Raw genomic sequence first — 20,854 nt, forward strand, 5'->3', positions numbered from 1 at the left:
CTTCCTTCAAAAATTGCAATTAATTCTAAGTTACTTGACTTTATTACACTGTTTAAATAACTGTGTTACAACTCTAGTATATAATTGTGTTATAATACGATATAAATGTTATCCAACCTTTTCATAAACCAAGGATTCTGTTTTATTTAAATGAATTTTTGGACTTTTGAAAAGTTCATCTACCTAATGAACTCACTTTTATCAATTGGTGACTCCAAATTCCCTCTCTTAATTAAGACATATAAACTGTGTAATTATACATTTTATACCACAGCCTTTTAAAATTTTGGTCCCAGCTCACCGATCTCATCCCTATAGTACTTAATGGAACCATACGGGTCTAAAGTGGCCCCATATTGAGAAATATGCTGCCCTGCTGGTTAGGTGAGGAGGCCAGCATTCACCCCTGGTCAGAAGACTAGTACATTGTGGGGGTAACCCATTTACAGCTGAGCGGACTGGAACAACATGAAATGAAGTGTTTTGCTCAAGAGCACAATGGGCTGCTGGGTCTGGGAATCAAACCCACAATCCTGTGATCATAAGTACAACACCCTAACCACTAGGCTATGCGCCTTCATTGATAATTTAAAATTTCAATAAAATATTTATATTGTAGACATTTGTGTTGCCATATTTAATTTTCCTTCTTAAATATTTCTGTTGTTTAGAAAGAGATGGAACTGATTCTAAAATCCAAACAGAAACAAGAAGACAAAGATGAAACTTTCCAGAAATTATGTAAAGAAGCTATTATCAGAAACTGTTGTAGATCCAATTCTTCTGACAATCAAATATCTCCAAGTTCTTTACATCTAGCTTTTAAGATGGAATCTAATCTGCCCAGGTTAGTTTTGGATAAGATTTCAATATCAGACTCAACCGATGAACATTCAACCATAAATAGTTTGATATCTGTTTCTTCTTCATCTAGCGAAGATGAATTATTCAAAGAGAGTAACCAAGTCTGGAAACAGTTCTTGCAGAGTAAAGCAACTCCTTCAGATGAAGAAGGTGATTCCCTTTTTAAATATTTATCTTTTTTAATATTTTTTTTTGTTCAGTGCATGCAGAGCAAAGAGATGTATATACAGAGAGATGTATATACAGAGAGAGGTGCATGTATGTGTGTATGTGTATGTGTTGATGTAATCATCATCATTGTTTCACATCTGCAGCAGCAGCAGCATACAGGATATGCAATAACATTTCATCATGTATATATTAAATATATCAAAGATATATTAAATAGGTGAAGGCGCATGGCTCAGTGGTTAGAGCGTCGAGCTTACAATCGTGAGGTTGTGAGCTCGAATCTCGGACCAGGTTGTGTGTTGTGTTCTTGAGCAAGACACTTTATTTCACGTTGCTCCAGTTCACTCAGCAACGTCACTGGTGCCAAGCTGTATCGGCCCCTTTGCCTTTCTCTTGGATAACACTGGTGGTGTGGAGAGGGGAGGCCGGCATGCATGGTCAACTGCTGGTCTTCCACAAACAACCTTGCTTGGACTTGTGCCTGGGAGGGTAACTTTCTAGGTGCAATCCCATGGTCATTCGTGACTGAAGAGGGGGTCTCCGCATATTAAATAGATAAAGAATATATATATGAAATGTATAACAGTTTTTTTAATAATATATAATGAAGTTGTGTGGAGGCATGAAGGAAGACAGCAGGACCAGAAGCAAGGGACGGAGAGTAACATTAGGACCAGAAAGAAGGGGAAATGACATTGGGGTCAAGAAGCGGGAGATTTGAACAGCCTGTTTCTTTGTCACGATATTGAAGGGAACAGATATGTGGAGGATATCTCTAGAGGGAGAGCAGTTTCTGGCCAGAGACTAGGGTTGTGTACACGTGTCGGTATGACCCTCGAGTTCTGCTGGCCCTTATGAAGCAAAGCTGGACACTCTGTTCTGATCTTGAGGTAAGAGTGTCCCTACTTTTGTTCTTCTTTGTACATTTCTTTGCTCAACTTTTCCATTCAATTTTTTTCTTTAAAACAGAAGTATATCACCAAACGGCCTCCCACAAATGCAACCATTCTACTGCCAAATCAACTTATACAAATGCAGATTCTTCAACCCAGAAAAGTCGCATTCAGTTATGTTTTGCTGCCGATTATGCTTCACTTCCCAAGGAAGAACAATTTGCTGTGTTTTTACCCATGAGCAGTTCCATTATTGATATTATCACTCAACTAAATAGATTTCTTCATCTTGGAAAATACTGGCATCAAAGACTCTGTACTTCTCTCTCATCATGTAGCAAGTCTTGGATGAACTCTGGAACCATGGATTTATACAATACTTTTCTGGAAGTAAGTAATTTTTTCAGTTTTCTTTTCATCTTGCATTCTGATGTTCTTAATACATTTTATTTATGGTTTAATAAGGAAAAAGGGCAGTGGCCAGGATTCTTTGCAGAACTTCCAAGACTTATTTGAATTGTTGTATAAACTCTGATAGTTTAGTATGAAAGAATTAGCTAGTATAAAATTTATTAACTCTCTACGATAAATTGCTCTACTTCTAAATGTATTGTAAATATTAAATGTATATAAATAAACCAATGTAGTAAATACTTTCTCTTTCTTCACTTTTTTCAATCTGTTAATGAAATTTATTTCTGCAATTATGAAACTGTTTTTTATAGCGGTGAAAAAGAGCACAAACTTATCTTCAACATACATGCACATTCAACATTTCCATTAAGCAGCTCGATGTATACATGTTTCACTACAGTTTTTATGTAGCTTGAGTTGAGATTTATGCATAGTGATACTACTTATAATTAAGTTATAAGTGACGGGTTTATCAATATAGATTCCTGCTCAAGAAATAAAATATATAAATAAGATAAAACACCCTTATAAAAGTGGTACCCAATCACTGTTATAAATGAAACAAAAAAATAAGAGAATAAAATCATCTGTTGAACCTTGATATTTAAATGTGGTGCTTAGAGTATCATTTGAAACCTTACCAGTTACTCTAGGAAATTGCTTCAAGTTCTCAAAGTCTATTCTCATTATGTTTACTGTTATTGTCAATATATTTTCTTTTGTTTATACTCATTAATATCAATTCTGAAAGTCATTCAATTTAATTTTACAGTTTGGCATACTTTTGATTGTTAATTATGCTCGGAGTCTCTTAAAAATAGATGCAATCAATTTTTTGAAAGAAAATCCAAAAGTTGGAATGAAAGTAAGTTTATCTTTCTGATTGAAATTTTGCTAATTATGAATGTATTTCGTATTATTGTCATTTGAAGCCAGCAAAAGCTGGCAGAATTATTAACGCACTGGGCAAAAAAATGCTTAGCAGAATTTTGTTTGTCTCTATGTTCTAAGTTCAAATTCTGTTGAGGTCAACTTTGCCTTTCATGGTTTTGGGGGTTGATGAAGTGCCAGTTGTGTGGTATCAGGAACAGTTCTGCCATTGGAAGTAGCTGGCATGAATAGTATTTGTAAACATTATTTGAAGGCTGAAATCTGCATGAAATCTACATTATTCATTTCAGATTCCTAGTGACACAATTTTGAGAGATTCTGACCAACTTTTCAAGAATTTTCAAATGAAAAATTCACTTCTATACCAACAGTTCTCATCATTCTATTTTACAAAAAAAGTAAGTTTATTAATTTTGTTTTCCATATATTAGCTGTCAATTTCTTCAATTAATTCTCAACAAGCTTATTACATAATTTAAATCTTCATTACTTAACTGGAACTCTTCTTATATAAACAAAATCCTTAATTACATAAAGTCCTTATTAACAACTTTGTCAATGAATCAGTTCTTTGAATAGACTTGGGTTTCTGAGTTTTTAGTTAATAATCGAAGAGATATTGTTATTGTTATGTGGAATGGTAATAATTGGAGAGGGTAATGATAACAATGTGTCAGAGACTTTCTTCAGCTGTGAAGGGATTTTATTTGCCAAATGCAAAGAACATATCCTAGACATCAATAATTTCAATGAACAATTTTTCTAAATCTTTTTTGAAATTCAATAACCACAGATGCACAAAAATGTGTGAGAATCCAATCTGGGAAACTCTAGGGCAGTGTCAGTGTTATGAGGGGGGGGGGGGGGGTCAGTCTTAATTCAAAGGGAAGGGTTTAATAAGCTAAACTGACAAAAATATTGAATGCAATTAAATCAGGATTAAATACAATTTAACTTGTCTTTGACCTGGTTCTCCCCAGAAATTCTTTTCATAATCTCTGCTGAACATTCCTTCTAAACCAAAGATGACTTTGGTCAAGTGGCATGAGAATTTCTTTTCAGTAGACGAAGAATCATCATCATCATTTAACGTCCATTTCCCATGCTGGCATGGGTTGGATGGTTTGACATGTGATGGCAAGGCCAGCAGGGCTGCACCAGACTGCAAATGTCTGTTTTCACATGGTTTTTACAGCTGGATGCCCTCCCTAATGCCAGCCACTTTACAGAGTGTGGACTGGGGGCTTTTTACATGGCACTGGTACAGGTGCTCTTTACATGATGTTGATAGATGCAAGAATCACTTTAAAAATAGTTTCATAATTTCATCAGAAGGTTTCTAAATCTTCGCAAAGGTCTGAGGGTGGTCACGCTTAGGCTGTCGTAGGTGTTTTAAATATTGCTTGAATAAAACAATTTCTCAATAATTTAATATTTCTTAAAATGTAGGTTGAAACCAGAGAGAAAATCCTCACAGAAATACAACACTTGATTGAAATGGTAGTAAAGGATCGTTATTCTAAACAGGTAACTTTTTATATTCTTCCTGTATGTGACCATGAGAATGATATACCCAGAAACTCGGGTCCGTGTGTATCATGTCTGGCTGGAGATGGGAAGGATGACTTCCCTTTGCAAATACTGATAGGGCACAGAAAGTGTCAGTAGCCAGTTGGAAGAGATGTCTTCCTGGGGCTACAAGCTACAGTAGCAACAACCCTTAAGGGTTAGCCACATTTAAATGGCAAATATATTTCATAATGTCGTGCAGCTACTGTTTATACTTCGCTCAGGGATTTATTATTAATAATAATAATAATGATAATGTCTTTTCTTTTTCAGTTATGTGTCCGGTTAAACAATCTGTCAATGCTGGTGAAGTTGATGTCAGTATATTGTGAATCACTTACGCGTATCTTCCATGTGAAGAAAATAAAAATCTCTTTAGATTCTGGTAAAATATTTCCTTATTGATAGCTCAGCACCATTCTCTCTTCATTTATTTCAATTTTCAGTACAATTGCTACTTTATTTAAATTTATTTCTATATATTCAGTTGTTTTCCTTATTCAATAGACATTTATGCTTTGCTGGTGAGATCCACTAACAGTGAAACATGTCCACAGTTATTACACTCCTTGCTTACAAAGATCAGATTTTCCCATTAAACATAAATATTAAATTTCCTGTGAAATTAATACTTAAATTTTTGAAATTATCTTCCTTTTTTGAGAGTCATTAAACATCTGCCATTAGATGTCTTTTTCTCTTATTACATGACACTTTTGATACCAACCTGGTTGAAACTGGCTCAGGCTCTGAGTACAAATGTCTTGTTTTCATAAGTTTTGAATTAAAATCTTCCAGCAAACCTTAGACACAATTTATGTTCCTAACACTAACTGAATGATAACTAAGTTATTTTACTAAATTCTTTGTTATATTTAAAATCAATTGAAAGAAACACAGAGCATCTCAACAGAAATACAGTAATGAAAGGGTTAAATGACCAATGGCTTGGGGCCCATCAGAGACCTTTTCACTTTTCTCTCCTAAAGTGTTTCTTCCCATCTTCATCTGTTTATGTTAAATTTAGCAGAAGTTATTTTACTTCTAATTCAAAATTTATTTAGAAAGATATATTCCAGCAGAGCATGGAGTTAATGTTTGATATACGATTGATTTATTATAATTTCATGATCAAAACATGTATAGGCCTTGGTGATTATAGAAGTCTGTACATGTTAGTTGTATGTATTTCAAATGTATTAGATTTGTATATGTTAATTATGTTATAATATGTGTATGTTAAATGTATGTGTGTGTGTGCATAAGATGGATATGTTAGTTGCATGTATGTTAACTGTATGTGCTTCTTAGATGCATGCAGGTTAGATGTATGTACATATGTCAATTTTCATTTTAACAATTTGTGACATGAAATATTTTCTTTCATTAGAAAACCCAGAAAACTATTGTTGTAAACTACCCCATGTTGTTAACTGGTTGTGTCACTGTCAGGAAGAACTCTCCAAGATTTGGGCTACTCAGTGCAAAATACTTGCTTCCATGGTAAAATTAACTTTATTTCATAAAATATTTATCATCATTATCATCATCATTTAACATCCTTTGTCCATGCTGACATGGGTTAGATGGTTTGACTGGGGCTGGCATGCTGGAAGGCTGCACCAGGCTCCAGTCTGATTTGGCAGGGTTTTCTACGGCTGGATGCCCTTCGTAACACCAACCACTCCCAGAGTGTAATGGGTGTTTTTTATGTGCCACCAGCACAGGTGCCATTTGTGTGACATCAGTATCTACCACAACTGTAATTTTACTTGGCTTGATGGGTCTTCTTCTCAAGCACGACATAATGCCAAAGGTCTTGGTCATTGCCTCTGTAAGGCCCCACACTCGAAAGGAACATCATGTAAATTTAAACTGTAGAAATGGTAAAAGATAGAAAAAAGCAAAACACTGATAACAATAATCTCTACCAGTCTAAGTTGTTCTCTGCAAAATCTTTATATTTCTCAGCACCCAAACTAGTTTACTAAGGCTCATAGTATTCATTTTGTCTCTATATCTAAACTAATTTGGGTGCTGAAGGATAGTAACAAAGTATATTTGATTGGCTGGGGAATAATGAGGAAGGCAAAACCTTATAGAATCGGCAATTATAAATGGGACCTTTGTGTGGACGTACCAAATTTTCACTTTTAAATTTACTCTTATAAACACCAGACACGAACGGGCCCTAAAGATGTCTACACTTGAGAAAATATCCATTTAAATAATTTAAATAAACTTTTCTCCCTTGTGTTCAATGCCTGACCACCCTAACTCTGACCCCTCTCTCTCTCTCTTTCGATTTACCACTTGATTCGCCAACCCTTCCCCTCCCTCTTCCACCCCCTTACCCTATATAAACTAGCGCACACACTTGGATTCCCCTACTCGATTTTTAATAACTCCCCTGAAAGAATACAAATCCAGAAGATGCTCTTGTCTAAATTTGCTGGCTTGTGGTACACGCGCCCTCCACCCCCTCTACTTGTACCGGAAGTTCCTATCCTCTGTCATCCTTAGTTGTCTCCCACGAACACTTCTAAAGGCCTAATGCCATCCCCACCCCTACCTAGTGTTTATCGATCATATAGCGCATAAAAATGGTGTAGTGTATGCAGGTTGAATTGAAGGCTTTTGTTTGTTTATGAATTCTGCCAAATGTGAGCTTTCTTTTCAGATACATGACGCTGCTGTCCCCCATCCCAGGGTCTCACAGGCCCACACCTCCCACACCCTCAGAGCTGGCACATTCAAAGCCTGACTTATGAAATTTTGGCACAAACTCCTTATTCTCTTGATATCTCTCCTTCTGATTATCACATATTTAAACACTTTGAGCTTTTCATAAGCAATAAAACATTCTTAAATAAAGAAGAGGTAATTGAAGCATTGAAGCAGTTTATCAGAGTAAAAGATGACAAATTCTTTGAAGATGGAATATGTGACTTAGAGGAACATTGGATGAAGGTCATAAATGAACAAGGATCATATTTTGATGAAATAAATATATATTCTAAAACTTAAAAAGCAATTTTAATGTTTCCTTTTTCAAATGCGACATTTCATGTGAGACAACCTAATATATATAACACACAAAGAATTGCTTTTCTATATTTTTTAACAGGTTTCTCAGTTCCTCAGCAAATCTGTCAAAATGGTATTGTCTTCATGCGTAGAGAAGAGTGTTCTTGGAAGGAAGCTGGGTCCCCTGACAGCATACATTAACTGCTTACTGCAACAACTGCGTCAGTGGTTGTATCCTTGCAGTTACAACCACGTCATTTCTTCCATTATTATTTCCTTATTACAGGTAAAACCTATTTGAAACCTTTGATATCTTAATAATCTTTATTTGCTTAATTATTTTTACAGATTAGCGTTCATTTCATCATTTTGTGTAAGCAACAAGGAAATTGATGAAAGTTAAATTACAATCATTGTTTATTTCCTGTTTATTTCCTGATATTATCCATAATGGTAAATATATACAGTTTACATGAAAGTGTTCAAAATAGGTAGTAAAATAAATTTATAATTATTTTAAGTTCATCAAGAATCATGCTTGTATAAGAAGTAAATATACAAAAGGAATTATATTTAAGAATTTACACAGAATTTTAAGGGAATGACCAATCTTTCCATCCATCATCTTCTATATATATATATATATATATATCCATTTTATCTTTTAACAGACATTATCAACTTATATTAAACAAATTCCAGAAATACATCAAAGAGAAAAGATAATAAACACCATATTGCAGTTAACGAAGGTAAGCTGTTTACTAATTATTTATCAATTACTAAAATAATTTACATCGTTTGTATGCACCCATGCTGTCAAATTGCATGTCAAACCTAATCCAGCCAGCAACTAATTCAGTGCCATCACTTTTATTTCTGGATGAGTAAATTTATTTAAAAGAAAAAAATGAAAAGGGAGCTGTGTGTGTATTTTTCAAGTCTTTTCATATCAACCTACCTAAGGCTGTTCTTGGCTCTTTGATATAAGCAGGGCCAGCTCAAGGTACCGGTAATTCGGGGGCACCAAGGAGAGTGTCACAAAGACAAGGAAATTTCCACAACTGTCAGCTTATTCACGGCAAAGCTCATCTTGCTTGGAGTGCCAGCAAATGTGGGGCCGGCCCTGGATATAAGACTGTGGTTTAAAGGGTTTATTTCAATATTGTAACAAAACTTGATGTTAGAATCTCTTGTTAAATTTGATTCCAATTTAAGGGCGAGAAAGTTCATTTTGTAAATTACTTCAAATATGGAATTATTTTGAAAATAAATGGAAGCATATAGAGAGTATCACTTTAAGACAATGGACTTGAAAGGGTTAAAAGTTGTATCAAGACTGATGTGAACTAAATGGTTTTACTCTTCTCTGGCAGTTGTTGCAGGAAATGGTTTATTCTTTGACAGACCATCAGATTCAAGAGAGTCTTTTACAAAATACTGTAAGTTGTCATGTTCTATTCTATTCTTTTTTTATTTTTCTTATAAAAAATCTTGACAAAATTGGAGTGAACTAAATGAATGTAAAATCTCTTTAAATTTTGAATTTGTTGTTGTTCAAAAAAAACCCTAAAATACAAAGAGCTCCTTGCTTTGACAAATTCTGATCATTTTAAATATTTATTCCAGAACACTATTTCTTTTAAGTTGAATCTTCATTTAATGCCAACAATTAAACTGGCTCGACTTCTGTGGAGTATAAATGTACAGGTAAGTAAACCGAGTGATAAATTTTTGTTTTGTAATTTGAGATAGCGAGTAGCATTAATGAGTGTAATTACTGTATTGGAAATTTTTTATGGAGGATGTGTGTGGTGCCTAAAAGTGCTATTTTCTGTATGTTATATATACTTGTAAGTCCTGGTGTTTTGTTATGTATTTGTCTGAATGTCTTTTATCATACCTAATGCGTCTATTATGATAGGAATTATTTCTGCTTTTAGGCTCCACATTCGAGTTACCGCTATTTCCAGATCTTTTTATTTTGAAAGTTTCTCCATTTCTTTTAGAGATTAATATTATTATTATTATTATTATTATTATTATTATTATTATTATTATTATTATTATTATCGTTTAACATCCGTTTTCCATGCTGGCATGGGTTGGATGGTTCGACTGGGGTCTGGAAAGCCAGGAGGCTGCACCAGGCTCCAATCTGATTTGGCAATGTTTCTACAGCTGGATGCCCTTCCTAATGCCAACCACTCTGAGAGTGTAGTGGATGCTTTTAGCATTCCACCAGTACAGGAGCCAGTTGGGGCGAGGGGGCTGGCATTGACCACATTCAGATGGTACATTTTACGTGCCACCAGCACGGGGACCACAACTACAATTTCCATTTGATTGTGATTTCATTTCATTTTGATGTTGATGTACTTGACTCAATAGGTCTCCTCAAGCATGGCATGTCACCCCACGATCCAAGGGTACTTTTTGAGTTGGCTGGTTATGCAACACTGGTGTAGGTTACAGCTGTGATCTCACTTTATTTGCCGGGTCTTCTCAGTCACAGCATATCTCCAGAGGTCTCTGTCTTTTGTCATTTCCTCTGTGAGGCCCATCATATGGGGGCTTTTTCATGGCACCAGCACAATGGAGGTTGTTATGTAACTTGCAAGACTAAAGAGGCCACTAGAGAGCAGGGAGGTGGTTTTTGCCAGGTGTTGAGAGATGTTTGATAGAGACACAGGAACAAGTGTGATGTTGCCGAGGTGATTCATGGCTGCCTCATATTAAATTAAGGTTGGTGGGAATAAATGGAAAAAGATGATGGGGATGAGGTGTCAGAACCAACCCTAAGATACACGAAGGTGACTAGAAGAGAATGTGGGGACAGAAGAATGGGAAAGGCTAAGTGGGGGTTAAACTTTGCAAGAGTATGAGGGAGAGGGTGAGAAATGGTTAGAAAGAGTGGGGCAGGATGAAGAAGAATGATGATGCTGAATGATAAATATGAATGAATGAAAGGTGATAAGAATCAAGATGGCTCCAAGGAGAGGAAGATGGTTATGGATCCATTATTAATTCCTCATAAAAGAGTAAAACAAACTCAGACTTGGCAATATAATTTCTTCTTTGATTCTCAATAAAAGACAGAACATCATATTTTGTTGTCTTATTTTTACAAGAACATATCAGAGATAATGACTCTGGTCTCCAGTTCGTTAGTTTATTTGAAGTAAAAAAACTGTTTCTTCAAAGTTCCCAAGACTTTGGATGATTTCAAAAATATTTTAATTTTCTTTACCACAGATCCAAGAGGATTGTCCTCACTGCTTTTCAATTTCTAAAATGAAACTTATCCTCATGATAAAGCAATGTCTTCAACCCAAGCAGAAATCATTTCAAGGCCTCAACTTCTATCTCTGTGTTTCAAGATTTTATGCTGAAATTCAAGATCTTTGTAAGTAAAATAGTTTTGTACTCTCTCTCCCTCCCTCCCTTCCTCTCTCACCCTTTCTCTCACTCATTTTTCTTACCCCCCCCCCCTCCTCTCCTTCTTCCTTGTCTAAAGAAAATCTACCAGGCTCGTTTATTTTGTAATTTCTTTCTGAAATGGTGACTATTTGTTCTATCCCCCCCCCCCATCGTTATCACTATCACGACCATCATCGTCATCATCTCTGCATCTTATTTTAAAATGCTGTTTTATATTTCACTACCCTTTAGATGAAATAGTCCTTCCAAAAGCATTAAGAAATGCTGGAACCGATGATATAACGCAATATATTTCAGAAGAATTCTTTAAAATTCTTGTTGCATCTGGACATATTTTCAAAATTAATGAAACCACATCTGAAGATCTATTTGAAATTAATGAACTGAGATCAGGTACGTAAAACAGTTTAAAAAGTTTTGGAAATGATAGAACTGTTTTTGTGGCAACTTGAAACAAGGGTAGTGGTTCAGCTTCTGCTCTGACCAGGAACTGCTTTGATTAGGAACTGCTCTGATTAGGAACTGCTCTGACCGGGAACTACTCTGACCATGAACTGCTCTGACCATGAACTGCTCTGACTAGGAACTGCTCTGACCAGGAACTGCTCTGACCAGGAACTGCTCCCTGCATTATTGGTCACATGACCAATCTCAAATATTTTTGTGTCCAGTTTGGTTGATGACAAAATAAAAGATGGGAGCATATGCACTTCTAGCTCTGCATCTGTGGCCTCCTGGCGCTCCACATTTTGGAGGGATCACATTAACCATATCAGTGATTAAATTTTCTTTTTGATTTCTAATTTAATAAAATCATTTTATTTTTATTTTTATTTTTTGTTTATTAATGTAGAAAACTTTGGACTAATTTGAAGTAAGCTTTGATGTTACTCGCCACATTTCCATGATTGCATGACTCAAACAGAATCTGTTGAAGCAGATTTTTTTACTACCAGGTGCCTTTCCTATCCCCAACCTTTTCCTAACACTTAAACTCATGTAATTTATTTTTATTCATTAGTAATACTTAATGAAACCAGAGTAAGTTAATACAAACATTAATCAATAATTTTAAAATAATAGAGATTTCTAAAGTAAAATTATTTTTCTTCCAGATGGGTGTGAAAATGTAGAATATCCTGAGGTATCACTTCAACAGAATGTATCTACAAATATTTCTCGAAGCAGCTTGCCCCAGAGAACAGACACCAGAAGATTACGCACACACTCTTCCTCACAGACATTCCTTTCAAGCAGCACAGATGTCTTCCAAATACCAATAGTTCCTTCTCAATTATCTGAATCAGAAACCTTTCATTTCAAGACAAAGGTTCACCAAAATTGTAAAGAACAGGCCAAGTCCCCTTTAAAAAATAATTTTACTGAATTCAAATATACTTCTTTAGGCATACCCAAGAATTGTTCTTACCCATCAAGGAACAATACCATCAAAAGAGATGCAATGTATACCATTCGACCTTTTAACTCTCAAGGAACACATTTACAGTGGCCAACCTATTTTATTTCAGTGGAACCAAAATTTGATGTTCAAAATTCTGAAGAATTTTTTGACCTCATAGTAACTTTCTTTAGCCTAAATTTATCTCCAGATGTTATATTAGACATTCTGTCTTACCGTTCCAAGATTGACTCTGTTGCAAAAGATTGTATCTATATTCTAAACTCATATTTTAAAACATCGAAATAATTTTAAAACTTTTAAAGAATTAAATTGAACATTTTAAAAATTAAAACTTCTGGAAATTTAGCTGCATCGCAATGGTGGTGGATAATTGTTAATTAAGGTAATTAAATTTGTAACTTTACTCTCTCTCTCGCACACACAGACACAGACACACACACATTTACATTATTTATTTATATTGTTTTATTTATAAAACAGAAGAAAGACATGTAACTTAAAATCGGCGAGAAGATTGTTTTAAATTTTTTAATGATTACAAATTGTTGTTAATGAAGTAATTCCTGCAAATGACTTAACGATGGCTTTGATTATTATGGTTGTAGCATGTGAGATCATTCTCAACTTATAAACATTGTTTTACCCTGTTGTAATCATAAAAATTGAGAGTAGTTTAAGAATCCAAAAATTAGAGATTGTTACAGTATTTTGATCAAATTCCATTTTTGAAGAGTGCAAGTTAGATGTCACTGTCACCATGACAACTGTAGAGTTCAAGAGAATAGTGAACAAACACCCAAATTTTTGTTATTTCTTTAAAATATTCTTTAAGATATCCTTTTAAGATTTATCTTCTATCTTTCACAAAATTGGTTCCATCACCCACCCACAAACTGTGGACCTTAGATCTGATTGTTGAGTCTCATGTATCTGTTACCTTTAAATATACTTCCAAGATGGGATCAGGGAGGGGTCACTAAATTACTATTTAATTTACTCTGTTGTTTCCACATGTTGCTGTTATTAATAGAAAAAGCTTTTATCATTTTATCAATGTTTAACGAGAACTTGATCACAATTAAAAGCTGTTCTGACCTCAGTCACCTTTGGTGAATGTAACTTTGACCAGGCGGAATTGCTGTCATCAGACAATCTCCTAGAACCATTGCAAATTGGTAGCATGGAAGTGGTGGCCAAATCACTGCCAAATCACATCATCTCCTCCTGGTTTTCAGCTGAAATCATTTCTCTTGCTCCATAATCACGTAGATGCTCTTTCTGCAACTTCTCCATTCTGCATACAGCCTCCTTCCCCTCTCTCTCTCTCTCTCTCTCTTTTTCTTATTCAACTGGCTGTAAGCATTCTCCATACTGTGTCACTTATTTTCCAGTCTTCCATGGAAACATGTCTGGTCATGTGAAATTACCTTATTAATGTGATGCTATTATGTTTCATTCATATCATATTTCTGGCATGGTGGTGCCTTTTCGGTACCCTTAATTATAATTTTATATATATATATATATATATATATATATATATATATATATATATATATATATTATGTATTAGGGTCAGTCAATTGATCATCCATTCATGCTTACATACATAGCAAAGGACTTTGCTTTTGAATGCTATATTTCAGAGGAATGCAAAGATGTAAACTGTGTGATACTGAAGGAAACAAGGAATTAATTCAATTAATTGGGAAAGGATTCTGAACTACAGAGATAGTTGTCATGAAACTGACCCCTACTTAATTGTACCAGTGTAAATCCCTTAAAATTTTATCAACGTCTACTGGTAAATAGCTGCAATGAAACTTTTAAACCATTTCTCAACATAAATAAAATGTAATTTATTGATCTGTTAGAATAATAATATATTTGTCTTGCTTCATTAATTTAAGAACAAAAAAAAACCCCATTTATTATGGTCTAAATTTACAAATCAATCCAAATTCAAAATCGATTTTGCTCATTGAGGATTGAGTGTGTTCTAATTTTGGAATTGTTATTCAAGCAGAAATCCACACAGCAACCTTTAGGTTTCAGAGTCAACCAAACCTTGTTGCTTCTTTTGTGATATTTTGTCTATAATCTGTAGATTTCTGTGAATTCACAAATGTTATTTTTCTTGGTTATTTAAAAGATTAATAAATGAGAATATATATGTTTAATACTAATCTTGTTTTGTTTTAATAATTTTGAAACTAAACCCCCTGAACTTGCTCATGGTTCTGTGATGTTGTTTTAAAGTGATTTAAATTAAAACCTTCCAACGATGTTTCATGTTAATTTATATTCCAATCACTTACTTAATAGTGACAAAATAATTTAAATAAATTCTTTGTTATTTTCAAAATTAATTGAAACAAGGTGAGTGTATTTCAACAGAAAATATGGTAACAGCATCCTTTCTTGTACATGAAATATTGAAAAACTCTATTTTTTTAATTTGGTCTTGAAATCTGTTGTTTTTGGATACATATTTGTGAGATTTCTGGTGTTTCTTGATCAACACATTCCAGCCATCTCTATCCTATCTTTTCTTTCAGATAGAGTCTATAGTCAGTCTACTACTACAGTGTGTCCTTCTTTTGAACTTGAGGGACCAGGCCTGTTTTCTTAAAGAAATAGATACATTGGATTAAGTAGAACTAAATATGCAAAAGGATTGCATAGCTACTGTTGGAATGACTTTGACCATTGCTGGATCAAGACTCAGCATCAACACCATTACATTCCAACCCACCATTGCAAACAAGAGTTGGTTAAAAGGGACATAACTTTTGTATTCAAAGTGTTTTTAAGTCTTCTAAGTTGTCTCCCCCCCCCCGACAATATGATGCAACGTTAAACATCCGAACTCTATGACACCATAGATGTAGTTTGTAATTAAGATAAGACCTTGTCTGTTCGGGGGAGCCCCTACGATGTCTTCAGCTTTCTAGAGATAGCAACCAAATCTCCTTCAAATCTCCTTTCATTGTCCTTCTCGTTTAGTCCATGCACCGCCTACAATATTAATGGAAGTCATTCTTTTTTTTTTTTGCCTCCACCTTCATTATTTTTAGAGAAAAGACGAGATACAGTTTACTTCCGCATAATTCTTATTTCCTTGCAATGATATTGATCGCTTTGAAAAACAAATTTTAAACCATCTTAAATTTTATTAAATAGGACAACTCATTGGTGGTCTTTCCACTCTTTACAATCTGTTCAGCCTCAGATATGTGTCTCAACAACACGTTTAGCATCAATGGCGTTCAATCCTTCATCGTACCATCTTTGCTGAAATTTAATATTCTAAGGACTATATTCGCATGGCTTTGTACCTTGAGGTGTTTGTGTTGTTGGTCGGTGGGGATGACTGGTTCAGTTAAAGAGCGTGTGAAAGTAACTCTGCGTGTAGCAAATACTCAACGGAAGGTTTTAGTATCGCACATGAAGACAAACTGACATTTTACAGATAACAGTAGTAATAATTACAAACTGAGAAAGAGATACTGGTTCAAGTTTACGGTAAGCTATTGATACGGTAACGTGTGGCTTGCCCAACATAACTGCAAACAATTGTGCTATCTTCATAGCAACGGCGGTTCCTGTTATCTACATGCGCCATCCTGAGTCATCTGGCTGTAAAAGTGTCCGTCGTCTGGTGTAGCAAGAATGGAGGCACAGATAACTCAACAGTCTGCAATTGATTACCGCCAAAAGTTGCCTTTTATAGGGCACAAGAAGAAGATTCTAAAAGATTGAATCACGCGATGGCTTGATACTGATTGGTTGCTTGATAGACCGATCACGTGAAATTGATGTGGTTTGCTCGTGATGTCTGACCGCGTATCCAGGGATTCGATTTCGAATCCCCGCTACAGATTCACATGTTTCCTTTCTATTTTCAGATATGAGAACTCATTGTTCGAACGCACATCTCAAGGTAACCTTGTCTTCTCATCGAAATTTCATAAATTCTAAGAGGGCTCGTTAAATTACTTTTTAAGTAACTCAAAGAGACATTCCCCTCCTACCACACAGTAAAACGACCAAGACTGATGGACCCCCAGCTAATGTCACAGCATCCTTCTAGGAGAGAAGTTACTCTGATGTAGAACCTGCAGTTTCACCTGATTACTAGTCAGCTCCCTGCTTCGGCCTTGTCACCAGGTACTAATCACGGACACTCAGAGTGGCACTCGTGATGTACAAGCGTTTATCACTGTAATCCAATGTAATCAGGTGTCTCTTTATGGATACCAAATTTGTCATTCTATCAGCTGGAAGACTAATGGCAGGGAGGCAAGCCTCAGCTTTTGTTAAAGCATATCTCTAGGAGAAGGTCACTATGATAATAAAGCCAAATATGCAAGGAATGGCATCGGACATTTTGCGACTCATTTGCTTGCGTTTGAGATTTTGAGGCTCCCACATTCCTGAGAAATCGACCCGTATTGGCACTGGATACATACCCGTCGTCAAGGGGGTGCACTGGACGGCACTGCCCCTTCACTATTCAATGGTACACCCTCAGATTTACAGTGATACACTTATTTCGAAACTCCACATTAGCGTTATTATAAATTGGTGCCACCCAGAATATTCTGAAGCAACACCTGGCACCAAAGTCTGGCAACGGGCCTGTCTGGATATCTTGCCCTGGCTTGTCTCTGGATCATGTCAGTGGGATGGAGAGGGTCTGTGAGGTGCTGTACAAGCCTCATTTGATCTAACATTTTAGGTTGTGCAACTACCCGAAGCAACTACCTGATTCTCGGTTGAGTAGGAAGGCGCTAATGCGAGAAAGTGAGTCGTGGACGCGAACCTGGCAGAAGCCGACGGCTGGTGCAGCAACCTCACACATGGGTATTACTGGCATTTTGCATGGACGATGGTCAGTGATGGTCTTCCTCAGTCACAAGTGGACAGCCACCATCATGAATGAATGTATGTGTGTATTACATAGACGCTCACACACACACACACACACACACACAGAGTGTTGTCATTATCTGCAAGTTACGTATTGCCAGTTAATAAACTGCTTTAAATATTATTTGTTTAATTACTTCAGCAATCAACTATCGCATTTATACGGAATATATTTTTTTATTTTATACATTAATTTTTCTCTTTTTAACATTTTCTTCGCCTTTTCCTGCGACTTTATTTCCATCTCCATAAAAAAAGGCAAGATGCCGTGACAAACGTAGATCTGTGTTGCATCTTTTCAAGGTTAAAATTAGTAATTGCTGAAGATGAGAGCGATAAAGAGAGTTGAGCGGAAACTGGGTACGTGGGCAACACAGAGAGATGAATATTTAGAACAAAAAATAATGAAAGCATTATATTTAGGCGAGAAACAATAAAATAATGAACAAGCAACAATGAGCAGGAGACGCGTAAATATGAAAACAATTTGAAAATGATTGAGTAATAAATAAGAATAAAACAATACAATTTAGTATTTCTATAAAGTCTGACGGGTAAAATGTCCTCATCTCCATGTCTATGTATAACGAGGATAAACTTTACTATTCCGTATTGTTACGATATATCTCTCGCTCAGAGATTTAAAACAAGCCCGTCGTATATATATATATATATATATATATATGTGTGTGTGTGTGTGTGTGTGTGTGTATATGTTTGTGTGTGTGTGTGTGTTTGTGTGTCTGTGTTTGTCCCCCCCCCACATCGCTTGACAACCGATGCTGGTGTGTTTGCGTCACCGTAACCTAGCAGTTCGGCTAAAGAGTCCGATAGAATAAGTACTAGGCTTACAAAGAATAAGTCCTGGGGTCGATTTGCTCGACTAAAGGCGGTGCTCCAGCATGGCCGCATCAAATTACTGAAACAAGAAAAAGAATGACCCAAAGCTAGGAACTTTTAGTACTCCCACCTCCCCACCCGTATATATTTATTGCCCCCAGGGGGGCTAAACATAGAGGGGACAAACAAGGACAGACAAAGGGATTAAGTCGATTACATCGACCTCAGTGCGTAACTGGTACTTAGTTTATCGACCCCGAAAGGATGAAAGGCGAAGTCGTTTCCGCCAGCTCGCTGCGCTCCACCCGTATCTATTTATAAACATCCAAACACATGAACGACGCATTGGTTTTTTTTTTTTTTAGCCCTCCATAATTTTAAGCAATTGAAATTAATTTTCGAATTTAATTCAATAAGTATTTATACGTTGATCCTCACATACTCGTGTATACCTGTGTATTCGACTTATTCAAACAAGATTTACCTTGCAAATAAATAGAAATAACACATTTCATGCAACTACAAAACAAGAGAATAAAAAAATAAAAAAGTAAAAAGGCGTCAAGTCTTTCTGACTTGCCACGCCCAGATAAATAATTATTCTTGAAACGATTATCATTCATAAGTCCCGCCCTATTTTCTCGGTACTTTTCTCACCGTTGTTCCAATATATATACATATATGTATATATCTAAATAGATATTCGTTTTATTTTCTGGGTGCTTCAAAACATACTGGGTTTTTATTTTCTGTTCAAGCATTTAAACAGCAGAAATTAATAAACCGAGAGAGAAAAACGGAATATTTTCAGGTAGGTGAATGCTTTACGTGTTTATTTCTATAAGTTTTTCGCTCGCAGAAACATTCCTTCCCACAGCCGCCGTTTTATTTTTAAATGATTTACTTGTGTTTATTTTAATTGTTAGAAATATTTAGTTAGAAATACTAATGACTATGTTATGGAATTTTACCTGGATTTCATTGTCGGTGCCATTAATGAAGAATTTTATACATTAATTTTTCTCTTTTTAACATTTTCTTCGCCTTTTCCTGCGACTTTATTTCCATCTCCATAAAAAAAGGCAAGATGCCGTGACAAACGTAGATCTGTGTTGCATCTTTTCAAGGTTAAAATTAGTAATTGCTGAAGATGAGAGCGATAAAGAGAGTTGAGCGGAAACTGGGTACGTGGGCAACACAGAGAGATGAATATTTAGAACAAAAAATAATGAAAGCATTATATTTAGGCGAGAAACAATAAAATAATGAACAAGCAACAATGAGCAGGAGACGCGTAAATATGAAAACAATTTGAAAATGATTGAGTAATAAATAAGAATAAAACAATACAATTTAGTATTTCTATAAAGTCTGACGGGTAAAATGTCCTCATCTCCATGTCTATGTATAACGAGGATAAACTTTACTATTCCGTATTGTTACGATATATCTCTCGCTCAGAGATTTAAAACAAGCCCGTCGTATATATATATATATATATATATGTGTGTGTGTGTGTGTGTGTGTGTATATGTTTGTGTGTGTGTGTGTGTGTGTGTTTGTGTGTCTGTGTTTGTCTCCCCCCCCCCCCCCCCACATCGCTTGACAACCGATGCTGGTGTGTTTGCGTCACCGTAACCTAGCAGTTCGGCTAAAGAGTCCGATAGAATAAGTACTAGGCTTACAAAGAATAAGTCCTGGGGTCGATTTGCTCGACTAAAGGCGGTGCTCCAGCATGGCCGCAGTCAAATTACTGAAACAAGAAAAAGAATGACCCAAAGCTAGGAACTTTTAGTACTCCCACCTCCCCACCCGTATATATTTATTGCCCCCGGGGGGGGCTAAACATAGAGGGGACAAACAAGGACAGACAAAGGGATTAAGTCGATTACATCGACCTCAGTGCGTAACTGGTACTTAGTTTATCGACCCCGAAAGGATGAAAGGCGAAGTCGTTTCCGCCAGCTCGCTGCGCTCCACCCGTATCTATTTATAAACATCCAAACACATGAACGACGCATTGGTTTTTTTTTTTTTTAGCCCTCCATAATTTTAAGCAATTGAAATTAATTTTCGAATTTAATTCAATAAGTATTTATACGTTGATCCTCACATACTCGTGTATACCTGTGTATTCGACTTATTCAAACAAGATTTACCTTGCAAATAAATAGAAATAACACATTTCATGCAACTACAAAACAAGAGAATAAAAAAATAAAAAAGTAAAAAGGCGTCAAGTCTTTCTGACTTGCCACGCCCAGATAAATAATTATTCTTGAAACGATTATCATTCATAAGTCCCGCCCTATTTTCTCGGTACTTTTCTCACCGTTGTTCCAATATATATACATATATGTATATATCTAAATAGATATTCGTTTTATTT

At 35.6% G+C, this 20,854-nt stretch overlaps 2 protein-coding genes across 5 annotated transcripts in view; both read left to right on the top strand.

Annotated features, from left to right (window-relative positions):
* LOC106875541 (uncharacterized) overlaps nucleotides 1–13,266 on the top strand; it is a 30,388-nt gene extending 17,122 nt beyond the window's left edge. Inside the window, exons 20-34 of one of the 3 annotated variants that reach the window (XM_089362869.1) lie at nucleotides 672–847; nucleotides 935–1,014; nucleotides 2,005–2,318; nucleotides 3,115–3,207; nucleotides 3,524–3,631; nucleotides 4,683–4,760; nucleotides 5,076–5,187; nucleotides 6,193–6,305; nucleotides 7,930–8,115; nucleotides 8,501–8,581; nucleotides 9,206–9,271; nucleotides 9,459–9,539; nucleotides 11,085–11,235; nucleotides 11,502–11,663; nucleotides 12,386–13,266. In XM_089362869.1, coding sequence (XP_089218995.1) covers nucleotides 672–847; nucleotides 935–1,014; nucleotides 2,005–2,318; nucleotides 3,115–3,207; nucleotides 3,524–3,631; nucleotides 4,683–4,760; nucleotides 5,076–5,187; nucleotides 6,193–6,305; nucleotides 7,930–8,115; nucleotides 8,501–8,581; nucleotides 9,206–9,271; nucleotides 9,459–9,539; nucleotides 11,085–11,235; nucleotides 11,502–11,663; nucleotides 12,386–12,978 — 2,394 coding nt within the window. In that variant the 3' untranslated portion in view covers nucleotides 12,979–13,266. Of the gene's footprint in view, nucleotides 1–671; nucleotides 1,015–2,004; nucleotides 2,319–3,114; nucleotides 3,208–3,523; nucleotides 3,632–4,682; nucleotides 4,761–5,075; nucleotides 5,188–6,192; nucleotides 6,306–7,929; nucleotides 8,116–8,500; nucleotides 8,582–9,205; nucleotides 9,272–9,458; nucleotides 9,540–11,084; nucleotides 11,236–11,501; nucleotides 11,664–12,385 lie in introns of all 3 variants that reach the window. The other 2 variants (XM_089362868.1, XM_089362870.1) reach the window with 2 other exon arrangements.
* A 5,842-nt stretch (nucleotides 13,267–19,108) lies between these two features.
* Nucleotides 19,109–20,854, top strand: part of LOC106875542 (sphingolipid delta(4)-desaturase DES1) — a 30,849-nt gene continuing 29,103 nt past the window's right edge. The window contains exon 1 of one of the 2 annotated variants that reach the window (XM_089362872.1): nucleotides 19,109–19,276. The gene's annotated coding sequence lies outside the window, so the exon portion shown is untranslated. Of the gene's footprint in view, nucleotides 19,277–20,757 lie in introns of those variants that run through there. The other variant, XM_014923739.3, reaches the window with a different exon arrangement.

The sequence above is a fragment of the Octopus bimaculoides genome, chromosome 14 (genome assembly GCF_046866305.1).
Source record: "Octopus bimaculoides isolate indiv1 chromosome 14, ASM4686630v1, whole genome shotgun sequence".
Lineage (NCBI taxonomy): Eukaryota > Metazoa > Mollusca > Cephalopoda > Octopoda > Octopodidae > Octopus > Octopus bimaculoides.